Below are 23,035 nucleotides of genomic sequence, written 5' to 3' on the forward strand. Positions count from 1 at the left end.
GGGAAAAATAAGACATTTTGAGACTAAGTGAAGAATGAGTTCATGTGTTTGGATGAGAAAAGGCGATGAAACGCAAATCAAACGATATGAGGAAAAGAAAGAAAGAAAGAAAGAGAGAAAGAGAGAGAGAGGGAGAGAGAGAGAGAAAAGAGGCAGAACGATAGTATAGATGATAGGAGGGGGCTAGAAACAGAGAGAGAGAGAGAGAGAGAGAGAGAGAGAGAGAGAGAGATGGAGAAAGGAGAGAGAGATGGAGAGAGGGAGGGAGAGAGTGAGAGAAAAGAGGCAGAACGATAGTATAGATGATAGGAGGGGGCTAGAAACATAGAGAGAGAGAGAGAGAGAGAGAGAGAGAGAGAGAGAGAGAGAGAGAGAGAGAGAGAGAGAGAGAGAGAGAGAGAGAGAGAGAGAGAGAGATGGAGAGAGGGAGGGAGGGAGGGGGGAATTTCCCTCAGGGTCGACGTGTTTGTGCTCTCTCTCACTCTCTCTCTCTCTCTCTCTCTCTCTGTCTCTCTCTGTCTGTTGTTCATTCACTCATAAACACACTCCATCCACACATTGACAGACACACGCAGCATGTAGACACTTTCTAATTCATTCACATTCCTCACTCACACACACATTTTCTTCTTACAACCTTGAGTTTTATTTCACCTTTAGTCTGGAGAAGAAGCTACGCCACCGCAACTTCAAAACTGCCGTTAGAGAAAACAAGAGACAGAGAGAAGGAAAGAGACAGGGAGCAAACAGAACAAAACAAAAAAGAGGCTGGAGATGCACTGAAGGGCTCAGAAGGATGGAATAGAGAAGAATGAAAACATCAGGACGAAGCACTCCGACACACTTCAAGAGAGAAGCTGACTGAAGAAGACAAAGTTCAGGTAAGCTCTCATCCGGTTTTCTTTCTCAGTTTCATTACCCCCTGGTTGGCAGGCGTGTTGGGTCAGAGAAACTCTGTAAACTGAAACATTTCTGTTCCTCAGCAATGCCTGAATTTAAACCAGAACTTTGAACTGTACTTAAGATCAAATTAAAGAAATCACATGTGTATGGTTGCCTACAGAATGTCTGAATTAAAATTTGCTTTAAAAAGGTGAATTTATCTTTAGTCAATATAGCAGGACTGTAGACACTGTCTTCCTACAGACCTGATGTTTGCTATTGTACTTATAACTAAGAACAATATAGGAACTCAATTCTCCTGAAAAACACACTTTTATTCTTTTGGATTTTTCAACAATATAAATATTTGCAAATCATAAATTATAGTCATTTCTCAATTTTTTTATAATTTTATTCATTGAAGCGCATGTTTTATATATAATGTACGCAAATTTATTTTGTCTTTCAATAAAGTAGCAAGTAAATGCTTGTGAAATTACCAAATGTCTGTGAATGCAAATCACCTGGTAAAGTGAAATCAAATGTGAACACATATTTTTTTTTAAATTGAGATTTATACATCTCAATAAATAAGCTTTCCATTGATGTATGGTTTGTTAGGATAGGACAATATTTGTCCGAGATACAACTATTTGAAAATCTGAAATCTGAGGGTGCAAAAAATCAAAACATTGAGAAAATCTCCTTTAAAGTTGACCATTTATGTTCGCGACTTTGCTGCATTCACTCACAAAAACAAATATTTTATTTATTTTTACGGTAGGAAACTTACAAACTATCTTCATGGAACATGATCTTTACTTAATATCCTAATGATTTTTGGCATAAAATAATTTTTTTGACCCAAACAATGTTATGCTATTGCCACAAATATACCCATGCGACATGTGACTGGTTTTGTGTTCAAATGTTATACACAATATCTACTGTAGATATGAATACAAAAGCTGTTTGTGCACTTAAAAGGCAAAATATTCATTCAATACACACACTGTTTAAATAAGTAATACATACTTGGATTATATTTGAAGTTTTGCTTAATGAGAAAGTTAATTTTCAGATTAGAGATTTACATTCTCTTGTGTGTGGATGTGTATGCGAGTCAGTGGTTTCTAGAAGGTTGTGGGGTCGAGTAGGTTAACAGGGCTAATATGTTGTGTGCTTCACACATGACACAAAAATTTCTGTATCACACTATCACACTAAATGCAGCATGTGACTTCACACTCGAATTTAGAGCTGATGTATAATGAAAAGGGGAAATCTGATGGGCACTCAAAATGTAATAATAAAACACTGATACTGACATGAAAGCGAATATTCAGATTGATCCAAAAATTCATAGTCTAAATCCCATCCCTAACTATAACCTACCACTAAAACCAGATAGATAATATGGATGTTGTTCAAGCCTTAGGTCTAACCCAAAACCTAAAATATGATTGGTTGAAAATAATGTTGTGCTAGGACCAACAAGGATGTTGATCCAGAAACATGTCCTACTTGGCGAAATCACAGTAAGCTGCTTTCCTTTACATAAACATATTTGATTAAGATGTTCAGTGCAAGATGTTGACAAAAGAATGAGAATAAAACAGATGGATCTGGATATAGTGAGCTATTCTCTTGACGCTGACTCTGAGATTAGGCGAATCTCTGTCACCTCTGAGCAAGCAGGACTTCATGGGGGCATAAAATGTTGGAGCATTAGTGATAGAGGAAGATGTGAATAATAGATATCATATTTTATGAGCGCAGAACTGCTCTAAGTGCAATGAACCATACATAAAGAAAGAGAGAGATGAGAGGAAAATAGTTGCCTATATATCTCTGTATAAAAGTTTTCAGAACAAGATCAAACAGGTTCACTCCACAGCAAATCAAACAAAAGACGTGTGGACTGCTTTTATCATAACACATACATCTAGAATATGGAATACAAATCCACATCATTGTTAAAAACAAAAAAATATATATAAAATATGGCTGAATGAGATTGACAGTCAGTCAAAATGCTTACTCTATTTCAAATTCAGCAACATTTATGCATTAAAAATAGAGATTATTAAACTATGTGCATATTACACAGGCAATAGAGGACAAAATAACCTGAACATCTGCCAGTAGCAGAAATAAAAAGCAGAATAAAGCAGTCAAGTATTACTATACTATACAAGGCCTACTATAGTCGATGCCATATTTATTTTGACGTGAATAAAAAATAACCTAAATAACTTGTACTGTCTTAACATCCTGTATTTGTCTAATTTGTCATTTGAAGCACACAATACAACAACACCTATTCTAATATTGTGACCTATATATTTTACTTTTAGAGTATCAGAGATACTCTACTCTACAGAAATAGCTTACACATAGTGGTCATCTGACTTTGTTTATGGATAACTAAATGACATGGTGGGTCATTAATCTGTCAGTGAGTCACTTATGCTATCGTATCTTACACAGAAACCATGTATTACACCAAAACAAACACATTCACACACCAGGAATATACAGCTGAAAGGGCCAAGTCCAAACTGGACAGCTTGGAAACCCCATTGATTGACAGATGGTCAAATATGGTGTGGGGTTCCCTATTCAAACAGAAAGATGGACACTGTGTACATGTTAAATTAGTCAACTTGTAGTAGAAAACAGTTTTTAATGGAACACAAACAGGAAGTGACATTTCTCAATTCTTTCATCTGTTGTAGGTCAGCCTAGCATTTTTTGGGATTGTGTCTCCTTTTTTATCTGACTTTAAGTACTTTTAGTTGAGACCCAGGATATGCATTTAATGTTCTAACTCATCTTGTGATAAAGTGAGTGACCTCAGGCCATATACGGATAAGAGTGAAGGTTACGCTGTGGCACAGAGGTGATTATGTACGTCAGAGGGACTGTACTCCAGACAAAACTGCTCTGTTCTCGGGGAAAAAATCCCCATAAAGTCAATGAAAACAAACCAGTTGATCCTTTTAATATTAGATTGGCGTATCCTTGGATAAGCAGACAGGGATTTGTGTGTGTGTGTGTGTGTGTGTGTGTGTGTGTGTGTGTGTGCATGTTTATATGCATGTGAGTGTGTGTGCTTGTGTGCTGTCTTCTTGGTTTGTTTCTTGGGTCATTAGTGCTGACAGTTTTAGTCCATTAGGAGGACAGGACACTGCTCTTCTTCTGACCACCCTTCACGCAATGCTCTCCCCTGCAGTTTCACGGACCCGAACCACAACACAAGAAAGAGAACAGGGAAAAATGAAACCACAAACCCCAACAACACGGATCCACAAAACACAGCGCATTACCACAGGCCCGAGAACATCCCAGAGGAAAATGTTATTGCTTAGAAGTTGCTCTTTCATAGCTCAGGAGACGAACAGCTATGCTTCATTTAGTTATGAGTTCTCAGTAATGCTTCATTTGAGTATCAGCTTATACTTTGAATTGTGCTAAACTATAATGCAAATAACTTAAGACAATTATTTACTTGGAGACTCAATAACGCACAGCAGAAAAATATATGTTTCCCAGATGAGCAGTCAGTTATAAAATACAGCATTGCTAGTAAGCTATTATTCAGAAATGTTTTGCCTCTGAATGCTGACATGTCAAATAAATCAAATAAATCTCAGGTAAACTAGCTAGAAACAGTTAACACGTGTTAGTTTTCTAAATCTAACTGTTTTTTGACATATGTATGAGATGAGAAAGAAACAAGACACTGGTCAGAGAACTGGCTTTTTTGCAGCAATCGCTCATGAAAATAACATAGGCCTACATCACAGGCCTACTTTGTGAACCCATCCTTAAAGGGGATATACTGTATGTATACATTTCATGCATTAATCACTTTTTTATTGCCAATGTCTGAACAGCTTGTAATGAAATTTTAAAAACGAGACCTTCCCTGACATCCTAGGTTGTCTATGAAAGCCTGTAGACTGATTTTAATGTAAAGGACTCAGGACGTTTTTGCTGGGAAAATCAAAAGGATGCGACATTAAAAGCGCTCTCGAAAACCTCTCTTCCGTTCAATGACGCATGAAACAAATGACTATGCAATGTGCAGGATAATGCCAATAGAACTACTGTAATGCTAAGAATTAACTCACACTATAGTCTCACATAGCCAGAGATCTATAGTCTGAAATATACTTTATAATCAAACTTTCAGTGTAATTTTAATTACCATGATGCCAGTGAATTGCAGAGCTAGTACAAACATATCCACATCGCTATGATCAGATGCTTTCTAAACTGCTGTTTTCTTACCGCTGTCATGTTGGTGTGTGTACAGTTTTTGTTATTAAGAGGAAAGCACGCACTACTTACATGTTCATCTAAACGTTGCCCTCAGCAGCGTGGATGGGGTTGGGATGGTATTTCCAACTTCTTTTTAGGCGAAGAATGAAAAATAACTGAGTATGTCAGGGCATTGAATCAGCTAATAACCAGGGTTTTCTGAATTCTATATTGAATTCCCCTTTAACCTAAGCATCGATCCGGGACGTCTGTGGAAATTCCCAGCCCTAATTTACTCTCCTGATCCAGTTCCATTGCAAAGCATGCTGGGAACTAGAAATCCTCTGCCCAGTTTCTGTCCAAATTATTCACATTCACTCTTTAAAATAAAGGTCCTTTATTTTTTGGTTGCACTGATGGTTCCGTGATGAACCTTTAACATCCAACCTTTCCATTCCACAAATTGTTCTTTGTATTTTCAAAATGTTCTTCACGCTAAGAACTTAAGAACTGTTCACACAAAGTTTCTTTGGGGAAAAAACAATGGTTCTTCTATGGCATCACTGCAAAAACCCTCTTTTATAACCTTTTTAAGAGTGTAGTCCCACCACAAATGGAATGATATGCTGGTATTGCTCAGATAATAGTCAGACGATGATAAATATTTGAGTCTTTGGTCAGGAGAAAAATGAGAGAAACAGCAGACTTAAGCAGAAGTCTTCATTCACATTCCATTCTCATCACAGTCTAAGAAATAACTGAGGCATCAAACATATCTCAATTCCTTCCTATGGGACAAAAGCATTGCTAAGCATGTCCAAAAAAACATATCAAATTCGACTGCATCTTTACATAGTGGAGGTCTCTACTCCCCATATGACAAACCAACACACTGCAAAACAAGAAAAATATCATCTTATACATTTCACTCCCAAATGTCCCACAAAGTGCAGAACTGCCTGGCATTACACAGCAGGGCCCGACGGGACCCCCTTCTTGTCCATACACACACACACACACAAATCATACCACTGCTCACAATATAGAAGAAAAACAACAGCCAGTGATGCAGAAATCTCCCTGCACAACACATCCATTCACTGCAAGCATATCCACAAGCAAAAGATATAGCCGGCGCTCAAGGCCCTTTCAACGTGCAAGCGGTTAAAGAATTACAAAGATGTTTTTCACTGTTCTTTGAATGTGAGGGGATTTAAGGACAAATAAAAAGCAGCAACCTGGCGTGGAAATGCGAGCACAAGAAAAGAGAAAGAGCAGAACCAAAGACGTTACTTCTGAGATTTCAGAGCGGCTGAAAGACGGCAAGCTCGCACGCAGACGCACAACCACCTGCTCTGAGACTGACAGTTCCATTCAGCTGGCCTCTAAACAACTTTTTCCTTTCCAGGGATTAATTGCCAATTGCGAAGACAAATCTCGAAAAACACTTTTTTTGGCACAAGTTCATTCTCACCCTCTTACTGTTTGTTTTGTAGAAACACTCTCTATCTGTCTGCCCATTTTGGGATTCACTAGACAAATGGAATAAAACTAATGAGACTGAGAACCACCTCTAGTTACTGCATACTTTTCCACCTCACAGCCAAAAGGACAAAGCTGGTTAATACATTTTATACCTACTGTAAAAAGGTATACTCCCATAAAATGATCATCATGAAATCAAAATTGACAATTCTTCTTTTATTATGGAATATTCCAGTATTTATTTTAAATTATTTATCCGTACACTTCGTTATTTTATTTTTATTCATGTGCCCTCCCTCATAATATTTATTCAGAATATCTTCCCCTCCCTATTGCAACAACATCTCTTGTCTTCACTAATGGCATGTTTACTGCATTGAGGGCGAGACAACCTGTCACTCACATGACATCACAGCAATAGGAAACACAACTATTTAATTATCCAATCAATTCCTAATGGACAAAATCAAGTCCTCCCCTACATGTTTGTTCAGGAAGCTGTTACACTCAAAAATATGAAAGTAGTTCATATTAGAAAAAAAGTAGAAAAAAAGAAGTTTAGCACTATGTCCCAGGTGCTATGTTCTATACAAGGAAATGGTGATTGGTGCTGTCAAACTAAACAAAAAGCACAAAATAGTAAAGTAGTCCAATCAACTTGTGCGCTATATTTTTAAGTCTTCTGAAGACATGTTTTAAGTAAGGAACAGGTGGATTACATGGGATGATCTGCTAAACTTCTTTTGTGTTTCATAGAGGAAAGCAAGTCATCACGTTTGGAATTTTTAAAACACATTTAAACTCTTGAAATGATAAGACAATTTTGAATTATTGCATATTTTTTAGTCTGTACACTACCCTTCAGAAGTCAGGCTAGCAAGATTTTTAAAAAAGAAATTATTACTTTTATTAAACAAGGATGCATTACATTTTTACATTGTTAAAAATGCGGTTCTTTAGAACTTTCTGAAACAAAATCATGGGAAATGCATCATGGTTTCCAAAAAATTTTTTTTTTGAAAATTAAGCAACACAACTATTCTACTTAACTTTGAAAATAATATGTTTCTTGAGCACCAAATCAGCATATTAGAATGATTTCTGAAGGATCATGTGACACTAAAGACTGCAGTAATTATGATGAAATTCAGCTTTGCCATCACCGGAAATGACATTTTAAAATACAATAACAAAATATAACATTATTTTCAGTTGTGTTTCGATGTCACACAATATTACTGTTTTTACTGTATTTCTGATCAAATAAAAGCAGCCTTTGAGCATAAGAGACTCAAAATCATTTAAAAAAATCGTACCTACTCCAAAATTTTGAACAGCTTTAGCACTTGCCCTACAACACAGAACATGTTGTGTTGTTGATTTCATCTGTCCCTTTTCATTAGATTTCTTTCACTCTACAACATGAAATCATTAAATGTGTCATTTCAGCCCCCATGCCTGGTGTGACCCTGCAGTAGCTGTCAGGTCCACATGCTCAGTTCAGTTGTGGTGGTTAGTTGTATTGAGCAGAACAGTCCATCCTCCATCTGTCCACCCACCCCTACAGAGAGACAGATTACCCCTGACGTGACCACTGACTCTCAATATTTACCCCTTCCTTCCAAATCTACAATATTGATATTGCCACACACACATGCACACACAGGAAATAGATAGATCATTTCCCCTGTTGTGAAAGGCAAACACAAATCACTTGACATGTACTACTAACCCGATCTCTGCCCCCTGTGGCTCAGTCCAGATTGCTTATCATTGAATTATTTGCTTGTCATACCGATTTGATAGCTGAAAGCAAACAATCATTTTAATGTATTTTAAATACATAATGATAATATATAATTCAGTCAACAGTCTTTGAGCTATCAAAACGATAGGGCAGAGAGAAACATTTACTGGCTACATACATTCTCAAGGGGATGGTATTGCTAACCCAAAAGCTAATTTTCCACTAGAATATCTAATGGGTTTTTAGAATAGTTTTGTAGAGTGTGCTTTTTGAATTCGAGTTACCAACAAGTTGGAAGTTGCTACTTAAGATAAGTTCTAGTGGTAATAACAATCCACTACGTGGTACGACCTTGTGCAATTTGATTTCTTTTCCAAGTGTTAACCTCAGAAAATACTGTCCTAATTCAACGAAAACCTTCTGAAACACATTAGAAATTAGAACCCAAGTTAAAGAATTCTCAGGGCTTTATGAGAATAATAGAAGAGCACATAATCTATGATTTCTTGACAAAAGCAAAGCCAAACATGACTATAGATGACTAAACCAAACTTCTCCATCATTCACTCCAACTTTCATCAACATACTGTATCACACACGAAAAGATTGCTAGTCACGAGGATCTGTAAAACCTGACCAGACTCAGACACATTTCCATGCCAATAATGTTGCCATGTTCTCCATGCCAACAACCTCTTTAATTAGAGTGAAGTCCCCCTCATGCTTCCCCCTCCCCTTTTCTGGTACCAGACAGCACCCCCCCCCCACCGATTTTCAAACCAAACACCACAACGCTCTCCCCTAACACACACACTCATATCACACTCCTCATTATCAATGCGAGGAACATGCAGACCAGAGGGGGCTGTAGAGTGTGTGATTCGATTGACCCAGATCTTCAAGTGCAAATGAGAGCGAGAACGAGGGAGAAGAGGGAGGGATGGAGAGAGATGGAAGTGAGGAAGAGTGAGAGGCTGGTGGGGTGCAGGGAGGTTCATGAAGAGACTAATTTGAGGCTTAGTGGGGCGTCCATGTGCTAAAAACTAAGCAGATTTGCTGAAGGACAGTGTCTATTGGACAGATTGAATGAGATCTTTCAGAGGCATCCAAAGGGACAGTTTCTGCACATTTTTCCGTTTCTTTCAGTCCGACGACAGAAACAATCGGATCCTCTCAGATGCCGTTTAATCCTCTCGTTCATTCTCTCTATTTGCATTCACTTACGAAGAGGAGGAGGAAATCCAGGCGAAATCTTAAAAGTCATTCGGCTTTTTCCCATAGTAGGGCTGATTAATCTTTTTGCACGTATGTGTGTGAGAGACAAATCAGCTGTCTTATCACCTTTAACAGATGAATCTATTCATTTTTTACAATCCACATCCACATGTTTCACTCACATCTTCTAAAAAAATAATTTTAATGTTGAAAAAAAAAAAACATGCTAAAAACTGGACATCTGATTTAGGACTTTTTTTGGTAAACTCACTTAAAAAGTGGGTGTTTCTCAGTATTTTTATTTCCTGAGAAAAAGACCTCAGAACCTCAATCAAATGTTTTTGTGTTCAACTTCTGTACTCAAAGAATGACACATCTGCCAAACATAACAAAAATTAAATTTGCACAAGCTAACATGCTCTGCTTCTGTAAACACAAAGCTGTGAAGATCTGTCAATTAAACATTTAACATTGCATAATATGTCATTTTACTGTAAAATCCTGTCATATTTTAGTTTTTTTACGAATAAAAACTATGAATTACCATATAATTTACAGTGGGAGGACATTTCCATAAGTCCCTGCATGCGTGACATCAAATATGAATATATTTTATATAAATAATTTAGTATCTCATATTTGTGTTATCAGTAATGTACATTAGGGTTACATTTCCTGTTATTTATTTACTTAATTGTATTGCATTATTTTAGTGCCATGTGTGTTCCCTGTTAATTTTTATTTATGCGACTATTGGCCTTCTATTGTACCACTTGTCTTATTATGGTGGTTGTCAAACATTTTATGGTAAAAATCTTTTTATATATTATCATCTATATTAACATAAATGATACACTGTTGTAAAATCAATCAATATGTCATCCATAATACCTGAAACATTGTGACCATTTTTTGTTTTACGGTAATTTTCTGGCAACCCTATAGCTGCTGTTTTTTTTTAACCATACATTTTATAGTAAGGAGTTGAAAGGAAAAATGTTTTATTGAGGCAAGACCTTTATTTGAATAACTGAACATACACTACAATTGTTTAGACTGTTGAACTTCCAACCTAATATTTTTCAGTTTTATTATTGTAAGAGATATACAAGTAAGGTATGATGTTAAAAAAGTGTGGTCTAAGTTAATTTCCCTCTACACGCTTCAACCCTTCAAAGCTCTCAAAGTAGTGGATAACGCCTTTGGAGGGCAGATATGATCACTTCTGCAAACAACACAGCTTTAGTTTTGTTCACAAAATTTCTAAGACATCAAGAAAAGGTGACTAATGTGCATTGGTCATGCATGAAGCCACTGAGCTCTAAACATTCGAGTCAGATCAGAAACTGAGATAAAATGGTAATATATGACAGAAAGTTCTTTGATCCCATTCCCCGCAGGTCCTCTTTTTGTCTTTTACGAGAGACCGACACTGTTGTAGTGCATGCATGTGTATGCGTGAGTGTGTGCGGTTGTCTCGTGTTCACGAGCGAGTCTGCTGGGTGCATATATGGCCATGTGCAGGATTACTGCGCGCTGGAAACAGAAGAGAGACTAAGTTTGCACTAAGCTGCAGGAGCCTAACTGCAAAAATGTGTAAGAAAATCAACAGAGGTTTGTGTGTGTGTGCGCGCATCACTGGGTTTTCTTTTAGTGTGCAATGGCATTCAGGAAAGAGGATTATATTGCACAGTATGAGGTGACAGTGGAGGGTGTTTATATTAGGGATGCATTTTTTTGTTCTCAGCTACAGAGTTCGTCTGTGAGAGAGGAAGGGAGAGACTAGCTTTGCTTGCTTGAGAGTGAATGAACTGAAAGTCTGACTCAATCAGTAGGTCTGTGAGTCCCTGATAAAGATGAAACACACACACACACACACAGAGAGAGAGAGAGACAGACACGCTATAGATCCCAATAAGACGATTTGGGTGTCCATCAGGAGTGTTTTTTCCAACACAGTCTCATGACAGTTTGCAAATATTTTTTACGATTTGATGAATTGGTTGCACATTCATCTGACTTTGAAAAACCTCATTTGTACATTAAGTTAAATTTAGGGGTGGACCATCATGGTGAAGCTTAACCAACAAATCATACTTTTTTGTACGAGTCAGATTGTACGAATAACATCGGGTTGTTTTCTCCTATAGGGCAAGAGAGCCAGCAATCATGAAAAACCTAAGTGTAGATGCCCTGCAAAAAAATACTTGAGACAGTTGCAGTGCCTCCAAGTCACTGTGGTTATCCTGTCAATCTGATATCATGTTCACAAACAGTCCGCAAATCAACCTGAATAGGTAAAATGGTGAAAACAGAATAAACAACTCACCCATCACTTTTACATCATCATTACTAATCACCTTTGGTCACATCTAAAATCAAAATGAACATGAAATAATACATATGTGGTGCTGGTTGTGATGTGATTTGTGTCCAATCCATGACATCTAAATCCATTCATTCTTTCTCTCTCCAATAACACATATTCAATAAAAGTGGAAACAGGCCAATTAAAAATAATTTACATCAGAGGAATCACAAGATAATGGACACTCTTCACAGTTCACAACCTAGTTCCGTCTTTATTTAACATTTGTAAAACATTTTCTCTCTCAATGTACTTGGTTTAATGTATATTTACACTATCATTAAATTTTTACATTTTAGGACTAGATGGAAATATCCTTCGTCATTATTACTGACCCCAAACTTTTATTTTTTGACAGAAATCAATACCTTTATTCAGCAATAAAACATTAAGTTGATCAAAAGTGACAGTAAATACATTTATAACGTTTCAAAAAAAATAATGTTCTTTTAAAAATTGTATCTCGCATCAGAAGCAGCACAACTGTTTAACTTTAACTTTGATAATAATAAGAAATCTTGGTTACACTTTATTTTAAGGTGTCCGTGTTACAGTGTAATTATACATTTAAGTACTGAGTAATAATAATTAACTACATACTTATAGGGTTAGGATTAGGTTTAGGGTAAGTTCCATGTAATTAAGCACAATTAATAGTAATTACTATAGTAACTATATGTAATGTGTAACAAACACTGTAAAATAAAGTGTTACCGAAATCTTTCTTGAGCACCATATCATCATATTAGAATGATTTCTGAAGGATCATGTGACACTGCAGACTGGAGTAATGGATGATGAAAAACTCATCTATACCATCACAAAAATAAATTAAATTTTCAAATATATTAAAATAGAAAACATGATTTTAAATTTGAGTAATATTTCACAATATTACTGTTTTTACCGTAACACTTTACAATGGTTCATTACTTAACATTAGTTAACTTAGTAAACATGAACTAAGAATAAACAATACTTCTACAGCATTTATTAATCTTAGTTAATATTAATTTCAACATTTACAAATACATAATTATAATCAAGGGTTGTATTTGTTAACAATTAATATACTGTGAACTAACATGAACAGCTGTATTTTTATTAACTAACATTAACAAAGATGAACTAATACAGTAACAAATGTACTGATCATTATTAATTCATGTTCGTTAATACATTAACTAATGTTAACTAATGAACCTTATTGTACAGTGTTGCCGTTTTTACAGATGAATGCAGCCTTGGTGAGCATAAGTGACTTCATTAAAAAAAAACATTAAAAAAACATTTTCTTAGTCGCTTAACACAATAATATCATATAATATACTCAAAACAGACACACAGCTTTCCACTTAGTTTCTGAAAAACAAAAACCCCATGGCTTACTGTTATACATACAAGACAATCCAGAATATAACACTACAGATGCCAATACTGAAAATCTCTTGGTAAATGTATTATTTTCTTATGTTATTTGGCTTCATCTGTCACCACCAACATATAACATAACCTGAGGAACAGGAGCAGCACATTCTGAGGATTAGTTTAAAGCTGCGAGATGAGGGAATAAAGTGGGAGATATTAGACAGACACTCAGTCCCGTAATGGTAGAGTTGATGAGGCTTAGCAGCAATGATGACGCTGATGCTGGAGCAGGAGAGGCAAGACCACAGGGCTCAACACTTACTCCCAACTGTGTAATTATACAGCATACAGAGCAACACCACAGCTCGTTTACAAAGGCTGACTGCTCAAAACTAGATGAGAAGCAGATTAATAACCCGTGACTACGGCAGCCGCAGGGTACAATAACATCACAACTGTGAGGTGTCTAAACATGGCAGGCAAGTCATTTTAAAGGAGTATAGAGGTCAGAAATAATGTCCTAATCAGCCAGTTATTGTACCCTTTTAGTTTAGTGATTTTCACTTGTTTTCAAAAATAGAAAATCCTGTCATTATTTACTCATTCTCATTAATTCCAAAACTGCATGGCTTTCTTTCTTCCTCTGAACACAAAGAGTTTAACAGAATGTCTGAGCTCAAATCGTCCATTTAATGAAAGTGGATGGGGACCAGGGGACATCGAACTCCAAAAGGACAAAAAAAAAAAAATAGCACCATAAAAGGATCATAAAAATAGTCTATAGAATTTGAACACTATATTCCGAGTCTTTTGAAGCCATGTGATAGCTTTGTGTAAAGAAGAGTGAAGTCTTTCTTGACAGCCGTGGTCACCACTCACTTTCATTGTATGGAAAAGAGCAGATCGGACGTTCTGCCAAAAATAATCACTTTTTAATTATGGTTAGATACGAGGGTGAGTAAATTATGACAGAGTTGTATTCCTTTTTGATATTCAACATTTTGATTATTTTAAGAGATTTTAGAAGAATTTTCATGATAAATTGCTTCAGTGGACAATGTACTAAAAAAACAAAAACAAACAAAAAACATGTAACCATAGCATCAGTTTTAATTTATGGCTATACGACAAACAACTGCATAGCTTTGTTCCATCAGAAGAAAACATTATCCCTCAGTTTCAGGCAAGGCTTTAACCGAGTTCTCGACTAAAATGCATGACACTGTCTTAACTGAAAGCAACTTGGTCAGTGCCATTGTTTTGTCTCAAGATGCAAACCATGTTTTTTTTTTGTCTAAGGCATGTATATAAAAGCTAAAAAATAATTCTGTAAAAAAACGGTAAACTTCTGGCAGCTGTGGTTGCCAGCATCATACCGTAAAAATACGCCATGTTACTGTTAATGTTTAAACAGCTATATGCTGTTAAATTACACTTTTATACTGCAGCTGACAAAACGATATTTAGCTGTTAATTTACGGTATGATGCTGGCAACCACAGCTGCCAGTAGTTTACCGTTTTTTTACAGGATTATTTTTTACAGTGTGTCCTATTTGAACTAAGGCCTAATCCTGGCTTAATCTAAGCCCTGAAACCAGGCCTATATCTTATATGTGATGTGAGATTTGCGCTACATATACATGTGAAATACATAAACAGTGGAGGAAGCGCTCTTTGCATTTATACTTCTAAACTTTAACTCAACCATTTCTTAGTAGATTATCAGGATCATTAACCTTTCTATCTTTTACATTCTTACTGCAGATTTCTTAATCAGCTCTTTTAAAAATAAATCTTGGACAAAAAGAACTGGGCTATTAACTCCAATGTGCATCTCATAACTGGAATGACTCAGGAGAGATTTTTGAGGATTGTTCTGATAGTGACCACTAGAGGACAGCAGTGAGACTGCAGTGGGAATGTTATGAGTAAATTTCTCCAGAGAGATTTCTGAGGCACTATTGTTCATGAATGTTTAATGCGTTTTTTCTCTCTGTGTTTTAATAATTCTGTTAATTAAATCACACTGAGGAAGTACACTCCTGCCCTGCTGTTGTTGTCTTTTAACATGTTTTACACATGTCGTCTTACTAACTTGAATTTGACTGACAATGAATCGTTTGATATCTTCTAGGATTTATTGTTATGCATAATTAATACTTTCCTGTGTGTCTTACTACTTATTTTCTCTGAAAGATAATTAATTGCAGTGCATGTTCGTTTTCAGAAATCGACTTCACCCAAATCAACAGCTGCTGTGCGTGTTTGTTTGTGTGCCGCCCTTGACCTGACTGGACCGACGCCATGCTGTGGACGCTCCTCCTGGCTTTAATTCTACTGCTGTTGCTCCAGGCACAGCTGCTTGTCTGCCTACATGAACTCCGAGCCTCTTTGACCTCAGTGACATCTGCGACCCCTTCTGGAGCTTCCAATGCCTCGACTTTGCAACGTCTGCCAGGGGCCATCATCATCGGGGTGCGCAAAGGAGGCACCAGGGCCCTGCTGGAGATGCTCAACCTCCATCCAGATGTGGAAGTAGCCAAGACCGAGATCCACTACTTCAACCTGGACGAAAACTTTCGTAAGGGTCTGGACTGGTACCGTGCCCAGATGCCCATCACCCTTCCTGGGCAGCTGACGGTGGAAAAGACCCCTGGCTACTTCACAGCACCACCGGCCCCAAGGAGGATATGGGCCACGAATCCAGCGGTGAAACTGCTGCTGATCGTTCGTGACCCTGCAGAGAGACTCGTGTCAGACTATACACAAGTTCTCCACAACCGAATTCAGCAGAACAAGCCATACCAGCCACTGGAAGAGATGCTACTATCAGACGGACACATCAACACCAAATACAAGGCCCTTCAGAGGAGTTTTTACTACCAGCACCTGGCCAGATGGTTGGAGCTTTTTCCCAGGGAGCAGATACACATTGTGGATGGAGAAGCACTGATTCAGAATCCGTTCCCTGAGCTGCAGAAGGCGGAGAAGTTCTTGGAACTTCCACCTCGGATAAAGACGGACAATTTCTATTTTAACGTCACTAAGGGCTTTTACTGTATGATGTCTGCGGGACACGACAAGTGCCTGGATGAATCTAAAGGAAGACCACACGCACCACTTAGCAACGAGGCTTTCCAGAAGCTTTGCCGCTACCTGCGACTACCCAATCAAATCTTTTTCAAAATGGTGGGACAGAGGTTTGACTGGTGCTAAAGACAGCCAAAAAATGACTGACAGCTCTCAGAGACCGAGAAGTGCATTCATAATACTATTGGCAACCCACTTTTGTGAAAATGTTGTAATGTTGTCAAAGAAATATGGTTAAAAATGCCTAGGTAACCAGTTTGCAAGAGGGCTAAGCATGGAAGCCAGCGCCAAAAACTGTTCTGAACACTAATACACCTACAGTTTGTCTTCTGTGGAAAATAGAATCTACACGACTTCGTGTGCTTTAAAAAACTCTTTGGACCAGTCTTAACTCCAAAAGTCCCAGTTCAAACAGACTGTTGATATGGAAATGAGGTTGAAAACATTGGCAATGCCCAGTTAGTGATGAGACTGAACTTGAAAACTCGATTTTCTCTAATAATAAACAAAGATAGAATGTGGATAGACATCAAGACTTCAGAAAAATAAAATGTTACTGCAGTGGTACTTGAAGCATTTATCGAAAATACTGCTTTGTCATCTGTATAATTGTAGTCTAATCATTTAATTCTCATGTTTAATATACTAATTTGTACTTGAATATTTTATTTACTTTTTTTAATAGAAATGTCTATTTTTTAAAACAATTGGTTCTTTAAATTGAGATATTTCATAATGTCATAAGTTAATGCACTGCAAAATTCTGTTTTCTTTTCAATAAATACATGTACATAAAACATCTCACATCTATTCATCTAAAACGCTGACATTATTTTGCACACCTCAGTCAACAACATATTGTCACATTGTCAAATGTCTGTATTAACTTATTCTGTTTTCTTTAAAAATGTCTAAACCTTAATTTCAGGGGGCCTTTTGACAATAAGACATCTTAAGTGAAATGAAATGAAGGTGCGCTCAGCTATTTTCGTTTATTTTTTGTTTATGTTAGTCTCATCACAACTGAGTATATATTGTAAGGCCTGCTCAATCAGTCCAACGACAGTTTCCAATAAGCAGGTGAAGGTTTCTGCGCGTTACTGTCTTTTCAGCGTGGTAAAGTCATTTAATTGCCTCTTTGTTTCATCTGACTCCAAAAATTAAAAAGGTTTAATTGAAGGTTTGTTAATCATTACATTTCGGTGAATGCTTGATTATTCTATTTAACTCTTTATTGAAATTACACTGGTTCATCTTTGAGTCTCACACTGGCCAGGTATAAGATCTCATAACCACAAGCTTGTCAGTCTCGGTCATTAGACAGAGGCGATTGACTAATATCCTAGATGGCCGTACTCCACTTTGCTCATTCTATAATATATTATTTAGTCCCCATAGATCCGAACACACTTAATTAAGGTAAGATTATCTAACCAGAGGCCACAACCATTACCATAGAACCAAGCTGACCAACTTAACTTCTAAAGGTAACTTTATTAGCGTGCTGTAGTTTCCCTCGTACACTAAAGCCCTATTCGCACGGGATTAGTATTACCTGGACCTCCGGTAATTTGTAATAATCGCAGAGGTCGTCTGTGATTTTTATCCCGTGCGAATCTGCCATGTCTGTAAAAATGTCTGTAAAAATTCCCCCGAAAATTACCTACCGTATTTCGGCCAACACATGGGTCCTCTGATAATACCAGTCCCGTGCGAATCCCCATGTCTGTGATTTGGGCTGTTTTTCTGTGAGCCTATCGTTTTCTAAAGAACGTAATAACCATTATGGGCCGTTTAACAGTCCGTTTTTCTCCAATAAAAACTATGAAGTGCTGCAAAAGAAAAAACAACTACTACTACGGACGTGATCCGGAAGCTCAACTCGGACCGTTGTCATGGAAACGTCAAATTAAGTATTTTGGCGCAACATGGAAGCTCATTTGGAAAGTTTGGACGCTTTTTGTGGTAGTGTAACTTCTGTATCGTGGAGCATTTCTTTGTCTCACACGGCCTCTAAAGACGTCCATCCTGTAAGTATCTCAAGAAATCAAAGTGTGAAAGAGTAAAAATGATATAAAATGAAATAAACCAAATAAAATGAATAGAAAAACAAGCCTATCGCGACGTTTCGGTATTTATAATACCTTCTTCAGGCAGGCTTGTTGTAAATATGGACAAGAATAAAAGAAAAAGAAGATATATATTTATACAATAATATGATATTCTATAATATATATATAATATATTTCTCTAATAAATTGGTTTTAAATAAGTTATTTTTTTGAATTGCAATACTGCAGCGCGATCTTCGTTTCAGCACGTTCAGCTAGTGAAGTGTGAATGGGTGGGCGCACGCTGTAAAGTCCGTAAACTCGAGGGAATTACGAACATTTATTTGCCTGTGTGAATGAGCCACCAAAAACACAGACGTCAGGGGGTAATTTCTTAATTACAGAGGTCCAGGGGTAATACTAATCCCGTGCGAATAGGGCTTAAATTAGAATAATGCTATACAATAATTAGAGGTTGAGGCTCACCCCTATTTAGATTAGTCTAAAAACACTCTGTTGTTCTAAACAGAAACCCCATTATTAGCCTCTACAGTTCTAAGTATACATTGACTATGCCGATGTGTTAGTCGGAGTGCTCTGCTCCTCCTAAGCTGAATTTCAATCCGTTTACTAACCTGATCGCAGAATTGTGGCGTTATGGACTTAACGTAATCTACTAGAGTTAATAATTTCAGAGTAAATCAGAATAAATCCAAATGTAACAATTTATTATTAGTCAGGTAAATGTATGATGCCAATTACATTTAGAGCCCGACCGATATGGATTTTTGGGCGCCGATGCCGATACCGATAAAAAAAGCCAGATACCGATATATCAGCCGATATTATTTATGTGTATATTATAATACAGTAGCAATATTATTTATGTGTATTATAGTACAGTAAGTTTGGACACACTTTCCAATTGGTGTGTACAAATTTTTGATGGGTACTGTATATAGAATACACAGTATAAACAGAATAAATAAACGTTTTGCAATGATCACTCAAATGTGGTGATCAAACACTTGTGTGACAAAGATAAGTAATGGAGGCAGGGTGAATGATAGAATGAGAATTTGAGCTGTAACCAAACTAATTTGCATTGCATTTTATATTATATTATATTCTAAATACTGTTGCATAATCTTCACTAACGACTTTGTCTTTTAAGTTAGTCACGTTATTTAAAACATAACTTGTATCAATAAATATATCAAAAGTGTCACTGACAAAACCTTATCTTCTATTTTTAATCTTAATTTCTCTAATATCTACCAGTGGAGGAAGAACTCAGATCTTTTTAGTAAAGTAAAATTAATAATATCATAATGAAAATGTTTATAATTACATATGTACAATAGTTTTATACTATTTTAAATAAGTAGTAAGCAAAATGTACTAAACGTGAAACTAGGCTACTCTCAATGCAAAATGGCCCTATATAAAGTGTTATAATTCTATAAATTATTGGAATATTGCTTGATGTTGTAACGTAGCAGAATGAGCTTTAACACTGTGTCTACTACACCGGACGCGGGCGTTATTTTTTGCCACTTTTGCCAGTTCTTTGTGACAGCTTTTAGGTGCTTTATTGGCAGCGCCATCCTTACATAAATCACCGCACGCTGCATTTTTTAAAATATTAAATTTATCGGCCATTATAAATGCCGATACCGATAGTTAGGAAAATGCCTAATATTGGCCGATAATATCGGCCCGCCGATATATCGGTCGGGCTCTAATTACATTATCAAATTATTAAAGCTAATCAATACAATAACATCAAATGCTCAGAGATAATGAGAAAAGACTTATAAGTTACCTGACATTAGAAAAAAAAACATGATTCTGTCACGATCTCACACACAGGAAATAGGGCGAAGATCCAATCGCAGTAAGTATGTTTATTATAAGGGTAATCCGTTACTCAGAAACAGTCCAGGGGCCTGTACCATGAAGGTAGCTGAACAAACTCGGGGTTACAGGATTAGTTTTGAGTTGACAAAACCAAACCGATGCAATCAGGCTTTATTGGTACCATGATGCAGCTCATCAACTTTCTTTGTCAACTCAGGCTTTGATCCTCAAGCTATGATTACTCCACGCGCGCGTGCACATAAAACAGTGACGTCGACACTGAACAACCAATCGCGGGTAGAGCGAGAGCGATATATTTTTCTGCAGAGGAGCAAGAGATAATCATTCATAATTGCGATGAATTTAAATATGTATTTCAAGCTCGAAACAATACGTTCTCTGCTGCCAAAGCAAGAGAAGACTGTTGGAGAAAGATTGCTGATTGTTAATGTGTAAGTTAAACAAATACGTTCTATATTTATGTAAAATTATGTATGTATATATGTATGCCTATATGTGTAATATAGCCTATAGCTTATTTTTATAATATATAAAAAATGTGCATGTATGTACTAAGAAAGATTAATATTCATTGATTTTTAGATTTTTAGATGCAACCCCAACTCCAAATGTTCTTGGCAGCAGATAAAGACAAAATATAAAAATATAATTCAAAGGTTATTTCAAGGAGTTAATTCAAAGAGTATTTACCACAACCTTTTATTACTTTTGTGAACATTTTATCACACTTGTTTGCAGCAAACAGAAATAAAGAGTTAAATTCAGAAAACCAGAATACACTGTGGCGGAGGAGTTGGCTCTGAGTAGGCAATAAGGGACGGCCGATTATGGATGGGATTACAGGTGCTGTACAATCTGACCCTGGTGCTGGCTCCTCTAAGCAAGTAACACTGGGTACGTGTGCAATACATTACTACTTTTTTTAAGTTTTAAATATGGCTGACTGTATGTTCTGCAGGGAAATATAGTGTCCCTGTTGAAGCTAGCACACATTCACACACACACACACACACACACACTATTAGGGTGAAGCAAATGATGAAGACACTCTGTCTGTGTGTTCTCAGACAGTTGCTGATGTGAATGCACTGGGCTTTTTATTATGGCAAACATTTGAATGTGTGGCATAAAAAAGAGACTGGCCCTTACACATCTCTTTTGTAGGATTTTTCACAACCTGACCCAGAAACTGAGGCCTCTACCTCAATGGGCTTCAGAAGAAATGTGTAAGGATTTAAAACCCTTGACATAAATTACAGTCAGTCCTGTGTTTGTAGGAAGTCAAGGAACTTTTTGTGATTTGATGAGCCTCCAGAAAACTTGTAATGATCATGTTTGTGGTGGAATTATGTTTCAGGTGGAAACAGACTCAGTCAGGGCCCTGTACAAAAGGAGTCTTGAACTAGACTGCACACTAAAGGAGACTTGAACTAGACTGCACACTAAAGGAGACTTGAACTAGACTGCACACTAAAGGAGCTGACTGTGAGCTGAGGAGGCTCCAAACAAAATCAAACCGCTGGATAAAACTGATCTCAGTATATATATATATATATATATATATATATATATATATTAGTATAACTTATTTAACCAAGTAACACTTTAGTATGAATATTTATTAATGCAACTTTCTCTTGCTCTCTTTCTCCCTCCCATCCCACAAAACCAATAAAACAGTTTGAGACATATCTGCAGTTTCAGTGTGCTTTTATTAAGTGTAATATTGTACACTGAGAAAAACAATAAGTAGAATTTACTCAATTTTTATAAGGCAAGTTTTTGCACAAATTTTTTTCAAGTAAATTTCACATTGATGGAAATTAAGTAAATCTACTTAACTAAGCCGAGTAAAATTCACAAAGTGAATAAGTACATATAACTTGGCCTGTTAAATTATATTGAGTAATTTTTACTTACAAATCTGATATAATTAATATAATTAAGTAAAACCACTTGATATTTTAAATACATTTTACTTGTTTTATGCAGTGCTGGTAATTATTTTAAATTAAATTAAATGTTACTCTTATAATGTGACAAAATAATACTGTGACAATGTGCAGTTAAGAGTAATTTATTAAGAAATAAGCATATACAGAAACCTATAATGACAATAATAACAATTCAGTGTGTTCGGTCTCTCTCTTTGTCCCTCTCAACCGGTTTACAGCAACGGAGGCACAAAGGGCTGAATGCATTTGAGAAATATCCTGAAATTAAGAAAAGAGAGAGAGAAAAAAACAATAATCAGTAAACAGCTAATACTTTTAAATTAAAAGTTAATTAATTTGCATTCACATTATTCATTTCATTTAAACCAAATCATTAAAAACATCCTGCATGACCTTACTCTCATAGTCAATTTACACACATTAATGCTAACATGTGACACACAGCAGATATCAAGGCTACGAATTAGGAATTTGGGAGTACGAATTATTGTCATTTACAACGTGGTTACGATTTAGTAAAAGCAGGGACCATTTAATAGATAGTATGCACGATTTAGCAAATGAATGAGGAAATGAATTATATTGTGCACGATGAGGGAACGAGAACCTTCTCACTTAGGCCTATTGTTAATTCGTGGCCAATATTTGTCATCTATAAAGAAAATTGCACACAAAATAAATATTAAACAAAAAGATCATGATTTAAGTGACATATTCATGGTTTTT

At 36.5% G+C, this 23,035-nt stretch overlaps 1 protein-coding gene and 1 long non-coding RNA gene across 2 annotated transcripts; both read left to right on the forward strand.

Annotated features, from left to right (window-relative positions):
- Positions 1-421: 421 nt before the first annotated feature.
- Positions 422-17,219, forward strand: hs3st1l2 (heparan sulfate (glucosamine) 3-O-sulfotransferase 1-like 2). Its single transcript, XM_084115576.1, has 2 exons — positions 422-881; positions 15,560-17,219. Exon 2 carries the CDS (start codon positions 15,637-15,639, stop codon positions 16,546-16,548), a length of 912 nt encoding a protein of 303 aa, XP_083971702.1. The 5' UTR covers positions 422-881; positions 15,560-15,636; the 3' UTR covers positions 16,549-17,219.
- A 3,185-nt stretch (positions 17,220-20,404) lies between these two features.
- LOC311083572 lies at positions 20,405-21,887 on the forward strand. The gene is made up of 3 exons (XR_014606318.1): positions 20,405-20,785; positions 21,093-21,248; positions 21,519-21,887. It is a non-coding gene; the product is annotated as an uncharacterized lncRNA (long non-coding RNA).
- The last annotated feature ends 1,148 nt before the right edge of the window (positions 21,888-23,035 follow it).

Source organism: Abramis brama, assembly GCF_963993115.1.
Source record: "Abramis brama genome assembly, chromosome: 5".
NCBI classification, from domain to species: domain Eukaryota; kingdom Metazoa; phylum Chordata; class Actinopteri; order Cypriniformes; family Leuciscidae; genus Abramis; species Abramis brama.

Bases quoted from the DNA above. Each gene is read 5' to 3' on its own strand.
- hs3st1l2 (XM_084115576.1), top strand. From the start codon at position 15,637: ATGCTGTGGACGCTCCTCCTGGCTTTAATTCTACTGCTGTTGCTCCAG.